The 18,295-nt window shown below is 44.4% G+C and overlaps 1 protein-coding gene across 1 annotated transcript in view; it reads left to right on the top strand.

Moving 5' to 3' along the window:
- Window positions 1–232: 232 nt before the first annotated feature.
- ERCC6L2 (ERCC excision repair 6 like 2) overlaps window positions 233–18,295 on the top strand; it is a 169,646-nt gene continuing 151,583 nt past the window's right edge. The window contains exons 1-3 of the mRNA XM_077299632.1: window positions 233–441; window positions 2,034–2,458; window positions 5,352–5,474. Of these exons, the coding sequence (XP_077155747.1) occupies window positions 429–441; window positions 2,034–2,458; window positions 5,352–5,474 (561 nt within the window). The 5' untranslated portion in view covers window positions 233–428. The remainder of the gene's footprint in view (window positions 442–2,033; window positions 2,459–5,351; window positions 5,475–18,295) is intronic.

Below are 18,295 nucleotides of genomic sequence, written 5' to 3' on the forward strand. Positions count from 1 at the left end.
CGCAGCACCAGACATCACTCATCTCCCGGCTGCCGCGGCGGCGGATTATTGGGATAGTTTATTTTTCTCTTTAAACCTGTAAAAAACAGATAAAAGAAATTGCGGAACAATGTAACGTCAGCGCCGTGATAACAACACTCCGGCTCCAAGCCGTGGCTCTCACTGACACACATACACTGCTGCCTGTCTGAGAGCCTGACTCCGCCCCATCATGTGACCTACACGCCGGCGTGACGTCATCACAGGTCCTTTCTCTGTGCAGTTGGTAGTGTGTTTCCTGCCGGGATCCGCAGGTCCTTGTGTATAGGATGGCAGTGGAGGCTGCAGTCCGGTACAGTGTGCCAGTGCAGGGCATACACTGCAATAAATGTCCTCTGTCTGTGGCGCTCTCACCTTTGTAGATCTCTGTGAGCACAAAGCCTGTCACCATGGACGTACAAGGCGAGTACCTAGCATGTGCGCCCCATTCACAGAGCCAGCCACTGAGGTGTGCGCTCCCCATCCACGGAGACGGGCCTAATACACACTCGGATGTTAGATTGGGTTTTATAGGTGCAGTCTGGTCTAGAGAGCTCACGTTCTAATCATTTGTGAGGCGTGGGTTAATTGCTGCCCCTAACCCAGAAATAATGTTCCCGAATACACAATGTTAGGCTAGGTTCACATTGCGTTAATGGCTGTCCACTAGCGGACTCCGTTACATGGCGCAATTAACGCAATTAACGCTATGTAATGGGTCCGTTAGCGCACCCATTGACCGCAATGTGCTAACGGGTCGCTGACGCATGCCATTTTTGGCATGCGCTAGCGATGTCCCGTTATTTTCGAACGGACCTCGAACGCAATGTGAACCTAGCCTATGGCTGCCGTCACACTAGCAGTATCTGGTCAGTATTTTACCTCAGTATGTGTAAGCCAAAACCAGGAGTGGAACAATCAGAGGAAAAGTATCATAGAAACATATGCACCACTTCTGGATTTATCACCCACTCCTTTTGGCTACAAATACTGATGTAAAATACTGACCAAATACTGATGGTGTGAACGTGGCCTTAGACTGTATTAATTCTCTTCCAAAAGTAGTAATGTTATATACAAAAATGAAATCTGAGCAACAGAGACCTCTTGTCCCCAGTGAACCGCGCAGGTCGGCTAAAACACTAAAAAGTATCCATTGAACTCTTCATTTGCCTTGGAGTCATAGCTGTGGTGCACCCCAAGCTGTACTCATCAGGGAACCTTCCAACAAACATGAGACAATGTATTTGGTTACAGCCCAGTGCAGGTGGCTGACAGTGAACACAGAGATCACTGTTGGGCCGAATACTTTTGCAAGGCACTGTAGGCTGTACTGCTCTGTACTAAAGTGCTGCACAGAGCCTGTGCCCAGTCAGCAGGTTCTGGCACATAAAAAGTTAAACGTCCACATCAAGTCCTTGGATTCTACTGAGAATATTCCTCAAGGTCTATATGTATTTTCATGAAATTTTCCTCCCCTTCTCATAAGCACCAAATCTAATCATAGGTCATCAATATCTTAAAGGGGTTTACCTCTATTGTACCATCTGCCATCCCTACTTAAGGGCACCAATGAGGGATAAAACAATCGATACCCCCTCCCGTATCGGCAACGATCCAAAAATTTTGACACTGCTATTCCCAGCCAGTTATCGACTGTTATGTCGCATGACTGCTGCAACCAATTGGCTGATGATGATCGGCTGCAGCCTTTGCTATTTTGTCAGAACGGAAGGCTGCGGTAAGCAAATATGCATTGTTTTTTATTTTCTAGCTCGGAGACCTACTTAACAATTTTCTAATATGACCGTATGATACTTGATACAGTTGTCAGTTTTGGAACCCACAGGGAAGTTAGCTATACAGGACAAAATGAATCCTTGCATTAAAAGGACCAGTTCTAAATGTTCACATAAGGAAGGATAGCAACTTGCAGAGCTCTTCTTGGTTACCATACTTTCTATGATTTATAACAGTACCTACATTTACATATTGTGTTTCACATGCTATTCTAGGCTTGTGGGACATCAACGATCGGTGCTTAGCTCCTTACCCTGAAGATGGTGAGCTTAAAAAAGGCGTTATAAAATCCATTGAACATAAAATAACAGAGCCATCACTAGCAGTGGATTCTTTTTTGGATGCCAAAGAAAATAAAGTCCCTGTGTCACAGCTCTGTAAAGTCTCAGGCTCCAGTACCTCCGGGAACACATCCATGTTTGATGATGAAGACCTGGAGAAACCTCAGTTCCCAGACAGGAAACCTACAGCCCCTGCAGAAGACTTTCCGTTATCAAACACTGGAGTTTGTGTCCCTTACACCATCAATCGATATTTACGTGACTACCAGAGAGAAGGTGTCCAGTTCCTGTATGAACACTACGCACGATCCACAGGATGCATACTTGGAGATGACATGGGCCTTGGAAAGACAATACAGGTGTGTATTCCCGTGTCATTGATTTTCTTGGCGTAAAATCTACATTAATTTGTCATACGTATAATAAAATAAGTTACTTGAACATATAGGTAACTTGTTTTATTATACGTATGAAGTGCTAAAGATCTGTAGTACTAGGTGTCAATATGTATCCTACTGGAACAAGCCAAATCTCTGAGCACATTAGCTACTGTGGCATCTTGGTTTTGTAGCTTGCTATGAATATTGCCTCTTGAGGTGAAATTTAGAGCTCCTGGCTCTTGGTGCTAAATCTTTAAGATATTCCCCAAATACCAGATGCCATTTATAATATTGGTGTCTCTTTCTCTCAACTGTGTTTGTAAAATCTGCTTTAGGGGTTCTAGTGTAACAAACTGTTTTTTTCACAATGGAAGCCAGTCGAAACTAAAGGTCCTAGCTAGCTAGCAAAAGGTGGCTACTTTGAAGAACCTAGAACATAAGACATAATTTCAGCTGTTTCACACTTTTTTGTTAAGTATGTAATTCCACATGTGTTACTTCATAGTTTTGATGCCTTCAGTGTGAATGTACAATTTTCATAGTCATGAAAATACAGAAAAATCTTTAAATGAGAAGGTGTGTCCAAACTTTTGGTCTGTACTGTATATACGGTATGTTCGGTATCCCCAGTTACCCAGTCTACACGATAGCTCTTCCCTTAATTTGTTGAAATCAGCTTTCTTAAAGTTCCAGGTTTTGGCATTTCCCTTTTTGAATGTTTAATTGAATATTACATTGAAAATTACCATGTTATGCTCACTGCTTCCCAAATGCTCCCTGACCTGTAGATCTGAAATAGTATCTGGTCCATTTGACAGAACCAGATCCAGCAGATTACCTCCCCTGGTTGGTTCATCTACCAGCTGAGAGAGGTAATTGTCCTGAACTGTGGATAACAAATTGTAGCTTTTAGCACAACCAGAAGATTATGTGTCCCACTTAATGCCTGAATAGTTAAAATCCACAATTATAAGAACCCTATTACTGTTGCTGCCTTTTTAATTTGTTGCAGCATTTTATCCTCTACCTGTTCATCTATATTAGAAGGCAAACGCTAATTAGCAGCTTTCCATTATTGCCATCCCCATGTACATTTACCCATAGTGACTCTACATTGCTGTAACTCCCCCCAATGTCTTCATTGAGCACAGGTTTTAATGTGGATTTTACGAAGATGCACACCCCTCCACCTTTTTTTTATCTTTCCTGTCCTTTCTAAATGTAGTGTAACTCTCTACGTTTGTTACCCAGTCATGGCTCTCGTCTAGCCAGGTTTCAGTAATGCCCACCACATTGTATTCTGTGACTGTCATAAGACTCTCCAGTTCATTCATTTTGTTTGATAGACTTCTCGCATTTGCCTGCAGACTTTTAATATTATTAGTACATTTGCTACTCCTACTCAGCTCCCTGCTTTCCTATCGTATCCCAGCCCCCCTAAATCCTCATTTACCACTACTGCCTCCCTCTCTCTGTATACGCTATTAATCCCCTTATTAGCAAAACTACCCTCCCTCCCCCCAGATCCTAGTATAAAAGCTCCTCCATCTGTCTTACTATTTTTTCCCCAAGCACAGCTGCACCCTCCCAATTGAGGTGAAGCCCGTCCCTACCGTTACTTCTTGCGCTAATTTCTTAGCCACATATTTTTCGCTCCATCTGCCTATCTAGTGACGCTCATGGCACTGGCAGAATTTATGAAAATACCACCTTGGATATCCTGTCCTTCAGCTCCTCTCTTAATTCCCTGTAATCATTTTAAGGACCTTCCACCTCAGTCTAGCTCTGGCTTTGGTACTGATGTGTACCATGGCCGCTGGGTTTTCCCCAGCCCCTCCCAGCAATCTGTCTATCCGATTCGCAATATGCCGAACCTGAGCACCCGGCAGACAACACACTCTTCGGCATTCACGATCTCGGCGGCAGTTGGCCCTGTCTGTCCTCCTAATTATAGAGTCCCCTACCACCAACATCTGTCTGGCCTTTGCTGCACTCTTATTTCCCTCCTTCCTACAGCAGTCATTTTTCTACTTGCTTGGAGCAACTTGCTGCTGCAGTGATCCCAGTCGTGGGCTTGCATTCATAATATCAGCCAAACAGGCATATTTACTAGGTTATGGCAGATCAGGACTGGTCTCCCTGGCACTTTTCCCCCTACCCCTTCTTGTAACTGTCACCAAGCTATGTACTTCTCTGTCCTGATTTTCCTCACATCCACCCTCCTCCTTATCACTGGCCCCAACCAGCGCAAGCTCAGTGAGCTCTAAACTCCAGGTTTGCAATGCTCCTGAGTATTGCAAGCTGCACATTTAGATCCATTACCTGGGCTTCCAAACATGTAAATCGCTTGCATCAAGTGCAGACATATTCACCCTCAAACGGTTGTTCAAGGCATACATACATCTCACAAGATGCTCACCTGGTGGCATTGTCCAAGGAGCACATATTCAATGGCGATAACCATTCAGATAAAAAGCAGAAAAAAGCAATGGAAAGCTAGTACGAAAAACACAGAACTATGCTCTTGTGTTAAACTATGATATTGTGTTTAACTATAGATTTATCTCCAGCCCCGGACTTAAAGACAACCTTCACTCCGCTCAGCAGTCCTCACTTAGAGTATCTGGAACTTGTTGTCCACCCAACAGGACAGACAGGTGTTTCTGCTAGAAGGTTCTGGAACAAACACTCACCTGACAGATACGTGATCACATGCACCAATCACAGACTTCCCTTTTTTTTTAAACAAGTATTAACCTGCCCCCAGACAGACAACAGACACAGTTTATAGACCTATGTGGATATTAGAGCTATTGGAAAATTACCGTAATATGTGTTTGGGCTCATGCTAAAATATGACTTCTTGCTTTAGGTCATATCATTCCTAGCTGCAGTGCTACACAAGAAGGGCACACGGGAAGACATTGAGAATAATATGCCTGCGTTTTTGCTAAGAACGATGAGAAAAGAGCACTCGCCAGCATTCACTAAAAGGGTATGGATATTAAATGTATGGATTTCATTGTGATATTTTTCAGATTTGTGCCCATTATTTTCTAGTAGCTCTAGTCCAAAAGATTGGTTCCTGCAAATCGATACCGGCCAAATCACTAATTTGTGGCCACCTGAGAACTGCTTTCTCTCTCCCAGGTTATCCACAGCTTGCCTGGCGCAATGCCATCGATGTGGCACGACGTGGCTAATCAAAACGGCGAACAGTGAATGCATTGAGGTAGAAGGCAGACCTCGCAGTGAGCACAGATAACTGACGTGGCTCACGGATCACGTCCTGCAAATTGACTTGCGCTAACACTATTATCTAGGGTTGCACACTTCTATCAGTCTGCTGCATATGTAAGTGAAGTGGCACTCCAATTCCTGCACTCGCATTTCACTCTGCATCGCTGACACCTCAGATACTAATATTAAGTGATCGGTTATGAATATCACCGTAAATTTGCTGCAAAATTTCACCCTTTGAAACAAGTGAAAATCTACAGCATAAATTGACAAGATTGCGTTTATCAAACTCGTACTCCAGGACAACAAATGTTGCTGGTTTTCTCTGGGTTAGATATAATACAATTTCTTTCAAAGTGCGAATATTTTAAAAGGCATCAGATTTTCCAATGAAAATATTCAGTGTGCCTGACTCATGTGAACACAACGTAACTGACTGCTATTGAGGTAATCTTAGTAGACTGTCATGTCGGACGCTGTTCAGACCAGGTCGTTCGACAGACAGCGGTAATTCCGCTTTTGACCACTATGCGCTTATTGGCGTCGGCTAGATTTTATCTAGCTGGTCCAGGGTTAAATTACCTGGTGCTCGGATTGGAAGCTGGGCCATGCCCACTGCCTTTAAATAGTTCTCCTGAACATTGGGCATCGCCGATTATAGCTTCTGTCTAGTGCTTGGTTATCTCGGTCTGGAGTTGTGAGCTAGGAGTTGGAGTATCGTATCTGGTGGTGTATTTCATATTTACTCCTTCCTATATTTGTATTTATTTTGCCCTGTGCATTTATAGTGTATTCCTGAGTGACTGCGGCGTGGTGTATATTTTCCGTTATTCTTGTCTGTGCTAACTGTGGGTATTAGTGTATGATCTCTTCACTGGGTGGTGGTTTCAGCCTATGGTTGAAACAGGAGACAGGGAGAGGGTGGAGGCCTAGACATGCACACCATCAGTGTAAACTCTAGGTAGAGGGTCAGTCAGGATTTCCCTAGTCTGAGGGAAATTGCAGGGGCCCGGGTTATTAGCTCTTTTCCACCAAGGTCTCCCGTGACATTATAATCGGCCAACATTATTTCCATGGATCCCATGATTTCCTTAACCCACCAGTTGGAGGCGCTGTCCCTACAGGTCACTGAGTTGAGGGGGGCAGTGCAGCAACAGGGACTAGCAGTGTCTAATGTGCAAGCCGGAGTTACAGGTAAAGTTGCTGAGCCTAAGTTTCCTTTGCCTGAAAAATTTGCTGGGGAACGCAGTAAATTTGTTTCTTTTCGTGAAGCTTGCAAACTGTATTTCCATATGCGCCCGATCTCCTCCGGTATTGAGGCTCAGCGTGTGGGCCTGGTGTTGTCATTATTAAGCGGGGATCCCCAAGCATGGGCGTTTTCTTTGCCATCTGATTCTGCTGCATTTGACTCTGTGGAGAGTTTTTTTCCTCTCTTGGAAACATTTACAATGAGCCTGACAGAATGGCTCTAGCAGAATCTAAGATACGCACTATTCGCCAGGGGGAGCGTGTTGCAGAGGATTACTGTTTTGAATTTCGCCGCTGGGCGGTCGACACACAGTGGAATGAGTTTGAGCTGCGGAGTCACTTTATTCATGGAGTTTCTAATAGGGTTAAAAAAGCCCTCCTGATGTACGAGACTCCTGCTTCACTAGATTCCGCTATGAGTCTTGTTGTCCGCATTGATCGCCGTTTGCGTCAGGGGGATCATAAGACGCCGCCTGTGGGTGAAGGTTTAGGTTCACGTGAGGTTGCTGCAGGTGAGCCCACGGAACCTATGCAAATCACAGGGGTATCACATGTTAAGAATCAAGCCCCTGTACTCAGGAAGCAGGGAGCCTGTTTTTTCTGCGGTAAAACTGGTCATTTTATTAATATCTGTCCTCTGCTGTCAAAGAAAGACGCAACGGCGGAAAAACTTTTAAGCTCAGAGGGTGTGGAGGAGACCAACCTGAGCTTATGTATATCCTCCATGATGGTTTCTCAATGCATGCTCCCTGCTAAAGTTGTTGTCGCTGGCAGAGAGCTGCCAATCACTGTTTTTGTGGATAGTGGTTCTGCCACAAATCTCATTGATGAGGAGTTTGCGCGCACTGCTGGTTTTAGGATTGAAAAACTGCCTCATCCTATCCGCGTGGTCACCATCAATTCTGCTCCTCTCCCACAGGGGGAGATTACTGAGTTTGTGGCTGAGGTTAAACTCCACATTGGGGTTCTTCATTTCGAGCAGGTTACATGTAAGGTGCTCAAGAGTCTTCCGGCACAATTGGTTCTGGGTTTCCCATGGTTGTCTACACACAACCCGGTTATTGACTGGAAAACTCAGGACATAATTCAGTGGAGTGATTTCTGTCAGGAGAATTGCTTGGCCACATGTGTTTCTGCTGTGACTCCAAGCGTTCCTGAGTCATTTTTGGATTTTGTGGATGTGTTCTCTGAGAAGGGTTGTTCAGAGTTGCCACCACATCGCTCCTATGACTGTTCTATCAGGTTTAAACCAGGGGTCAAGTTGCCTAAAGCAAGGATGTTTAACATCTCCGGTCCGGAGAGACAAGCGCTAAAGGATTACATTGCTGAAAGTTTGAGCAAAGGGCACATCAGGCCTTCATCCTCACCAGTGGCAGCAGGGTTCTTCTTCGTTAAGAAGAAAGATGGTGGACTACGGCCGTGTCTGGATTTCAGGGAGTTGAACCAGATTACGGTTCGTGATCCATGCCCCATGCCATTGATACCGGATTTGTTCAACCAGGTGGCAGGTGCTAAGTGGTTTACCAAGCTTGACCTCAGGGGGGCGTACAACCTCGTAAGAGTCCGTCAAGGTGATGAGTGGAAGACGGCTTTTAATACCCCTGAGGGTCATTTTGAAAATTTGGTGATGCCATTTGGGTTGACAAACGCACCTGCAGTGTTTCAACATTTCATTAATGATGTGTTCTCGCATGTTTTGGGGAAATTCGTTATTGTGTACCTAGATGACATCCTCATATATTCTTGCGACCGTGATACTCATTTAGATCATGTCAGGCAGGTGTTACAGCTCCTCAGAGAGAATAAGCTGTATGCAAAATTGGAGAAATGTGTATTTTCGGTACAGGAGTTGCCTTTCTTGGGCTATATTGTGTCTGCTTCTGGTTTTAAAATGGACGCCGCCAAGGTGCAAGCGGTGCTGCATTGGGAACGGCCTGATAACCTGAAAGCACTTCAGCGGTTCCTTGGGTTTTCTAACTACTATAGGAAGTTTATCAAGGATTGTTCTGTCATTGCTAAACCGCTAACTGACATGACTAAAAAGGGTACCAATTTCTCCGTTTGGCCTGAGGCTGCTGTGTGCGCATTTGAATCTCTTAAAAACAGGTTTGTTTCGGCTCCCATTCTGGTGCAACCAGATGTATCGAAACCTTTTGTTGTAGAAGTTGATGCGTCTGAGGTTGGTGTGGGGGCGGTGTTGTCACAAGGCTCCTCCTTGAGCGGTTTGCGTCCGTGCGCCTATTTTTCCAACAAACTGTCGCCCGCCAAACGTAACTACGATATCGGCAACAGAGAGTTGTTGACAATCAAATTGGCCTTTGAGGAATGGCGACACTTCTTGGAGGGGTCGGTTCATCAGGTTACTGTTATTACCGACCATAAGAATTTGCTTTATTTGGAGTCTGCCAAGCGTCTGTCTCCCAGGCAGGCTCGCTGGGCATTGTTTTTCACGCGGTTCAACTTTGTGGTTACTTACAGACCTGGTTCTAAAAACACTAAGGCGGATGCTTTGTCTAGGTGTTTCCCGGGGGGAGAGCCTTGGGAAGATCCGGTACCCATCCTCCAAAAGGGTGTTGTGGTTTCGGCTCTCACTACCGAGGTTGAGGCTGAGATTGCCGAGGCCCAGGAGGAGGTACCATCTGAGCTTCCCGTCAACAAAACGTTTGTACCACTTCATCTCCGCTTAAAGGTTTAAAGGTTTTGGCGGAGCATCATGATGCTGTCCTGGCTGGCCACCCAGGGGTTAGAGGTACCTTGGAGTTGGTGTCACGTCGGTTTTGGTGGCCCAAGATCCGACAGGACGTGGTCTCATACGTGTCAGCTTGCACCACGTGCGCTAGGACTAAGACGCCCCGCTCCCGTCCTGTTGGCACACTACTTCCTCTCGAGGTACCTAGTAAGCCATGGACGGAAATCTCCATGGATTTTATCACTGACTTGCCCTCCTCAGCTGGGAACACGGTCATCTTGGTGATTGTTGATCGGTTCTCAAAAATGTCACACTTTGTGTCTTTGCCTTCCTTGCCTAACGCTAAGACTCTGGCTCAGGTATTTGTGCAGGAAGTGGTCAGACTTCATGGGGTTCCATCTGACATCGTTTCTGATAGGGGGTCTCAGTTTGTGGCAAAATTTTGGAAAGCATTTTGTTCACGGCTGGGGATCAAGTTGTCTCATTCTTCGGCGTTTCATCCTCAGTCAAATGGTCAGACCGAGCGTATGAATCAAAATTTGGAACAGTACTTACGCTGCTTTGTTTCAGATAACCAGGAGGAGTGGTCGACGTTCCTTCCTTTGGCTGAGTTTGCCATCAATAATCACCGCCAGGAGTCTTCTGGGGAGTCTCCGTTTTTTTGTGTTTACGGGCTACATCCTCAATTTTGTACTTTGAGTCAGAGGGGCTCTTCCGGCGTTCCGGAGGAAGACCAGTTAGGAGCACAATTGTCATCAGTCTCGAGGAGAGTTAAACAGCGCCTGTTGAGTGTGGGTGCTAGGTACAAACTTGTGGCTGACAGTAGGCGTGTGCCAGGTCCAGACCTGAGTGTGGATGACTGGGTGTGGTTATCCACAAAAAACATAAGACTCAAGATACCATCCCTTAAATTGGGTCCACGGTTTATTGGTCCATTTAAGGTCACCGCCGTCATTAACCCAGTACTGTACCGGTTGGAGCTTCCTACGGTGTATAAGATACACAACGTGTTCCACAGGTCTCTTTTAAAGAAGGTGGTGGGTTCCGTGGACGCGGCGCCTGTGCCACCTCCAGTCTTGGTGGATGGTAATTTGGAATTTGAAGTCTCCAAGGTGGTTGACTCTCGTGTAGTGCGCCGCACTTTACAGTACTTGGTACACTGGCGTGGTTATGGGCCTGAGGAGAGGTCCTGGGTACCAGCCTCGGACGTTCATGTGGATCGGCTGGTCAGGTTTTTTCACCGCCGCCATCCGGACAAGCCGGGTCCTATAAGTCGTGAGGGCCCTGGGGTCCCTCGTAGAAGGCGGGGTACTGTCATGTCGGACGCTGTTCAGACCAGGTCGTTCGACAGACAGCGGTAATTCCGCTTTTGACCACTATGCGCTCATTGGCGTCGGCTAGATTTTATCTAGCTGGTCCAGGGTTAAATTACCTGGTGCTCGGATTGGAAGCTGGGCCATGCCCACTGCCTTTAAATAGTTCTCCTGAATATTAAGCGTCGCCGATTATAGCTTCTGTCTAGTGCTTGGTTATCTCGGTCTGGAGTGGTGAGCTAGGAGTTGGAGTATCGTATCTGGTGGTGTATTTCCCTTTGTCTTATTTACTCCTTCCTATATTTGTATTTATTTTGCCCTGTGCATTTATAGTGTATTCCTGAGTGACTGCGGCGTGGTGTATATTTTCCGTTATCCTTGTCTGTGCTAACTGTGTGGGTATTGGTGTATGATCTCTTCACTGGGTGGTGGTTTCAGCCTATGGTTGAAACAGGAGACAGGGAGAGAGGGTGGAGGCCTAGACATGCACACCATCAGTGTAAACTCTAGGTAGAGGGTCAGTCAGGATTTCCCTAGTCTGAGGGAAATTGCAGGGGCCCGGGTTATTAGCTCTTGTCCACCTAGGTCTCCCGTGACATAGTTATAGTGCATTGCTCCCATCTTTTCTTTCACGTGGGCTACAGTGATGACCAAAAGTGTTACACACTTTTATATTCCTTTGTGTATATTGGAACAACACAAAAGAAGCATTGGAAAAAAGGACATAATTTCACACACAACCCCCAAAATGGGCAGGAAAAAATTGTTGACACCCTCAACTTAATATTTGGTTGCACACCCTTTGGAATAAATAACTGCAATCATTGGCTTCCTATACCCATCAACAAGCTTCTTACACCTCTCAACTGGAATTTTGGACCACTCTTGTTTTGCAAACTGCTCCAGGTCTCCCATGTTTCAAGGGTGCCTTCTCCCAACAGCAATTTTAAGATCTCTCCACAGGTTTTCACTTCAGAACTCTCCAGCCCTTTGTTTCATCGATTTCTCGATGTTTCTTGAAGTATGTTTGAGGTCATTGTCCTGCTGGGAGACCCATGACCTAGGATGCAAACCTACCGTAGCTATCTGACACTGGGCACTACATTGCGACCTGAAAATACTTGGGTAATTTTTAGATTTGATGATGCCTTGCACACAGTCAAGGCACCCAGTGCCAGAGACAGCAAATCAACCCCAAAACATCTTTGAACCTCCACCATATTTGTGTGATTTTCATTGTGCTCACACCTGTTACTTGCCACAGTTTATTTTGAACTAACATCACAAGCTTGAAACAAAGTTGTTCACCCAAATTTTTGGAAAGGTGCCAATAATTTTGTCCAGTCCATTTTGGGGGTTTTTGTGTGAAATTGGGTCCAATTTGCTTTTTTTCTCTGTTTTTTTTCTGTTTTGTGCTGTTCCAATACACACAAAAGAAATAAACGTGTATAACAAAACATGTGCAATTGCAATAAATTTCTGGGAGAAGTACTTCATTTTTTGGAAAAATTTCAAGGGTGCCAATACTTTCGGCCATGCCTTTATATAGTGGATGATGCTTCTCTTTACCAACATATTCTGGTTCATGTCATTATAATGCTCTGTGCCCAGTTGCACACTTCTTCGGAAATTTTTGTCATTAAATACCTCCAATGAGAGGCTGCGAAATATACAGTTGTATAACTATACAGTGGCATGTTGCCTGAAGGGTCTTATTGAAAAAAGAATAAATAAAAAATATACTGAAAGGGAATCTGTCACCCCAAAAATCGCCTATAAACTGCGGCCATCGGCATCAGGGGCTTATCTACATCATTCTGTAATGCTGTAGCTAAGCCCCCGATGTAACCAGAAAGATCAAAGAGCAAAGTATTGCAGTGCGCAGGTGCCAGGAAAGGTCAGAGAGGCCCGGTGCCTGCGGACTGCAGTACTTTGCTCTTCCCTCAACAGGACAGACAAAGTACGCCTGCACCAGAGCCGCGGCAGGAAGCAAAGAAGAGGACGTCATCGTATGAAGATGGGAGGCGCCGAACTCGGACCGCGAAGCCCATCGGACCGGACCGCATCGGGACTGCCCATGGGTGAGTATAATCTAACTTCTTTTTCTTATCTTTCAGGTTACATTGGGGGCTTATCTACAGCATTACAGAATGCTGTAGATAAGCCCTTGATGCCAGTGGCCGCAGTTTATAGGCGAATTTTGGGGTGACAGATTCCCTTTAACACTTTCCTGCTGTGCTTTCTTATTTAGTAAAAGAAAACGTCTCAGTATCACCTTTGTGATGTATACAGCAGTCTGTGTCTCGTGTTTTATACAGCAGTCTGAGTCCAGTGTTTCCTATGCAATGTATATACGGCAGCCTTTGTCTCCTAGGTGATGTACATACAGCAGTATCAGTTTCTCTTATGTGATGTATACAGCAGTCTTTGTTTCCTGTGTAATGTATTCAGAATGCATAACACTATGCATATGTGTGCATGTTCAACTACCAATTTATTAATCTATAGGAACGGCCCTCAATAATCTGAGCACAGTGATTGGCAGTCCCATATAGAATGAATGAGGTAGCAGCTAAGCATGCGCATTGCCAATCCATTCTGATGGGTTGGGTAAAAGTGTAAAAAGTACCCCATTCTACTGATCCGTGGGTATCCCAGCGGTCAGACCACCACCGATTTATGTTATTATCTGTAGTGTTGATAAGTGATAATGTCTATATACTGGCCAACCTCTTTAAAGCGCATTATTGTGTAGTTTGCGTATCTACCTACATGTTTTTCAACTCATTTCATTCATTTCTGCAATCACTCTTTGTGACTCCGGCTTGCTGAATCCTGACAGTGTGCAATATGCTCACAGTCTGTTGCAAGTTTGAGCGTCTGGTCACGTGGCCGCAAGTATGGAATTTGCATAGCTGCTGTCATATGCTGATTAGAAACTTTTCCTGCTTATCTCGATGTTCTATTGAGGGAAGTGAATGAGAAACTCATTGACTGAGAACAACTTTGCAAATTGCATATTTGTGGCCATGTGATCGCACATTTCAGCTGTAAATAGGAGGAATCATGAGAGTGCGCGTATTGCACACAGAAATTTACCTGAATCCCAGAAATCACTTTTAAAGGGGATATCTGGGATTTTTTTTAAAAAAGGCATGCAGTTGCTGACAGAGGCAACTAACCTGTCTGTTGTTCCCGGCATCAGTCATTGACCGCTCGTGCCAGAGATTCAGCTACTTCCTGTCAACAGAGCAGCAGTTTATGTTCCTGTTGACTGGGCGAGACTATTGGTGTCATGCTGATTGACAGCCATCTCTCTGCTGCCTAATGGGGGAAAGCCGACTGTCAGCATGACACCAGTAGTCCCTCCCTGTCAACAGAAAAAAGAAACCGGTGCTCTGTTGACAGGGAATAGCTGAATCTCTGGCAGGAGCGGTCAGTGACCGGTGCCAGGAACAACAGGCAGGTAGTTGCCTCTGTTATCAACTATGTGCCTTTTTTTTTTTTTAGGTCCCGGATATCCACTTTAAGGTTGTGATTGTCCACTACCTACATGTATTAATTTTCTGTTTGTTTTGCATTTACTGTATTTATATCTGTATTTCATACCATTCTGTGCTCTCCACGCAGTGCTGTCTTGACCTTGTATGACCTGGGGTGGTCTCACTTAAAAACCGGCATGTCTTTGGTGAAAGAGAGATGCCCCACAGCAGATTGTGTGCCAGTTTCTGTGGCCTGTTTCTTCTGGTCATCCAGTGTCTCTCTGTGTGCTTTCTCTGAAGCCGTGCCAGTGTTTTCGTATGGTTCACTGCACATTGTGCCATTGTTGGAGCATTCTCTTTAGTTTACTTTGTCTACATAACTCCGATAGCATCTATCTCAGCAGCTGAGGATTCAGATGAACCTGGAACAAATAATTACCCAGCATGTACCATGTTATTATTCACAAGCATGTGGACTTGGCAGTACAGTTAGGGGCCCCTTTTTAAGGCTTTAAATCAGCTGGACATACACTTTTTCATCTTCAGCCATGCTTGAGGTTTGCGTCCCGCTGATGCCAGGCTGATATGTGCCAGCTTTACTGGGGAAGACAATAATGGAAGGATTGCCTTCATTGTTTTCAGATTAATTTGACCATATCAGTTTTAACAAACATGGAGTTTTAGGCAAAGGCTGTACAGTCGTTTCCTTCTATTCTGCTAGTGAGGAGTGTATTTAGAAAACGGCTTAAAGAGTTACCATAATTTTATTTTCATATTGCTTCTTTCTGCTCCTAGACTGATCTTTCATTCTCAAAATTCTCAATTCACGGATACAACCGGTGTTCAGGGAATATAGACTTTCCCATTACTGAGATGGAAGATGGCAGCTAGTGCCCATAAAGTTCTATGGAGAACTGTAACTGTCATTTCAGTAAAATTCGAGTCCCTCTAGTTCCTCCCTGTCCCCCTGTCCGTGGAATCTTATCAGCACCAACTGTCATCTACTATCTCAGTAATGGAAAAATGTGTCTTTACTGAGTACAGATTTTATCCATGAACTGAGAGAAAAAGATCAATCCAGGAGGAGAATGAAGCTCATTTCTCTAGTATGATAAATTACAAAGGTTCTTATTTTTACTGGTACTATTGATTTTTGAACTAAAAACTCTTTAAACGTGTTCTCCAAATCTGATGGAATTTTCAACCCAAGAAAGTTCTGTTTTTTTAGTTCCAGCATTCTGCATCTGTGATCCACTTTCAGACTTTGCTTTAGGAAATGAATGGCAATATCCTATTTTCTTTTCTTTTTAAGAAAAATGAGACTTTCCCCCTCCCCAATGGCTTCCAAACACAAGTATGAACACATCATTACTTGCTAGGCCAGACTCTGTTTTCTTGTGGCTTAACGATGACGTTTTGAGAAGATCATTATGTTAATCCTAGAATTTGAGCAGATCTCATCTACATCTCAATATTCATGTCAACGTTGTCAATAAGCCTTCTCAATATATATATATTTTTGAACGTTTTGTCCACATAGAATAAGAATGTCATGTATTGTCCTGTGTGACTTGCTGCACACACAGTATGTACCTTAGAGATTATGGGTGTTATTCAGTGATGGAGTCGGGAGATTCAGGACAGGATTGAATTTGTCCTCCAAAGCCTCGCTTTGTCTGATGAAATCTCTCTATGAAAGCATAGTTATGTGTTTTGCCTGCATTTTGTGCTGAAAGCTGAGCTGGAAAATTTGAGGTGCATGAAATGGAGATGAATGCTTTGCCACCCTTCCATTCTAAAATGCATGGAAGCTTAAGAGACCTGAGTACAAGAACTTTCCATTTGTGAGGGGCTGGGGGGCCTCGTGCCTTTGTGTTTGCTTTGTGGGGTGTGAATGAAAGATTTGTAAAATGTCATGCTTTTCCATTCTGCTCCTTTCTGAATGAGGACCAGAACACATACTGTCCTAACCCCGGGTGATTATCTCTAAAGTTTTAGTGACGTGGAGGGCTCTACTCTATTTAGACTGCTTTCTTTTGCCTTTGCTAGTTTTTGTCATCTTTGTAATCCCTCGGCTAACCATGTTTTCTGTGTGGAAGAAGAACATTCCTATAGGTATACAGCACTAAACTTGAAGTGGGTGGTAGAGGGTTCATTTTTTATGTGGTCCACAACTTTATATAAAAAAATAGACCCAGTATGTCATAAAATTTAAAAATAATGTATACCCACTTGAAATCCTGCTTGTCTTCCTGTGTGGAGAAGATTATGACTGCTGCAGCAAGTGATTGGCTGCAGCGGTCATATGTCTGTATGACCAGAACATGATTGACAGAGATGTTATCTGTACCCCCTATCCCTCGCTGGAAGAGGTAGCTCAGAAACCGGTGAGGAACCCGGAGTCATGAAGAATAGAATAATTCACCAAAAGAAATCTAAGGCTACGTTCACATTTGCGTTGTGCGCCGCAGCGTCGGCGCCACAACGCACAACGCAAACAAAAACGCAGCAAAACGCATGCACAACGCTGCGTTTTGCGCCGCATGCGTCCTTTTTTTCATTGATTTTGGACGCAGCAAAAATACAACTTGCTGCGTCCTCTGCGCCCGGACGCGGGCGCCGCAGGGACGCTTGCGGCGCAAAACGCAAGTGCGACGCATGTCCATGCGCCCCCATGTTAAATATAGGGGCGCATGACGCATGCGGCGACGCTGCGGCGCCCGACACTGCGGCGCCGACCGCAAATGTGAACGTAGCCTTACAGAACACAAAATATCTATAGATACCAAGTTTTTGTATACTGATGTTGCTGTATGAGGTCTTGCTTACTGACTTTTGAAGCAGGTAAAATTATTTACAGAGGATTGTTAAGGGTAGTCTGGTGCAGCAAACACCTTATTCTTCCTTGAGATTAATATTGGTACCATGAGATAAAGTGAATCTGTCAGCAGGTTTTTGCTATGTAATCTGAGAACAGGATGTTGAAGGGACTGAGATCCTGATTCCAGAGATGTGTCATTTGCATGCTTTCATTTTAATAAAATTCCTATTTTATCTGTTGCAGATTTACTAGTTCTCTGGATGCTGAGCTGTGTATAACCCCGCCCACACCATTGATTGGCTGCTTTCTTTGTACTCTGTGCATAGGCAGAAAGCTGCTAATCACTGGTGAGGGTGTGGTCGCACAGAGCAGGGAGACAATATAGCGTGAGACAACTAGTCCTCTAGTGATAATCTCCTTCTGATAAAACACTGATTTTATTACTGGGCTGTTTATTGCAATTTTTAAGTGATACATCACTGGAATCGAGCTTTTCTGCATCTACATAAAGCTGTTGACAGGTTCCTTTTAAATGGTGAGAACTGGGATTTTTTTAAATTTTTTTCCTATGTTTCTTGAATTCTATATTGAATAATTCTACTGTCCCCCTATAATATGTTCACATCAGCACTGGCCAACGAATGTAATATTCATTACATAAAATAAGAACGTTAAAGCGTAAGTACACATTTTTAACATTTAAAAAAAAAATTTGTATGCTGTTTTAACTGCAAGAGATCGGAGGGTGTCCAGATCCTGGGAATTCTACAGATTGCGCAAAAACTTTCCCAAGAGGTAGACTGCTTTGGAGACAAGAGCGAATACCCCATGCCTGAGTGTGCACACTCACAGCTCGCTATGGATTCAAAAGAAAGTATTCAGATTCAAAACCAATGCACTCTATTGAATGTGTACTCCATTCTGTGCACTCAGACAGGAGCTATTCACTTCTGAGCTGAGCTGTGCACCTCTTGAGATAGTATGGCTATGTGCACACGTTGCAGATTTTGATGCGGATCCGCA

This window comes from Ranitomeya variabilis, chromosome 1 (genome assembly GCF_051348905.1).
Source record: "Ranitomeya variabilis isolate aRanVar5 chromosome 1, aRanVar5.hap1, whole genome shotgun sequence".
In the NCBI taxonomy this organism is placed as follows: Eukaryota; Metazoa; Chordata; class Amphibia; order Anura; family Dendrobatidae; genus Ranitomeya; species Ranitomeya variabilis.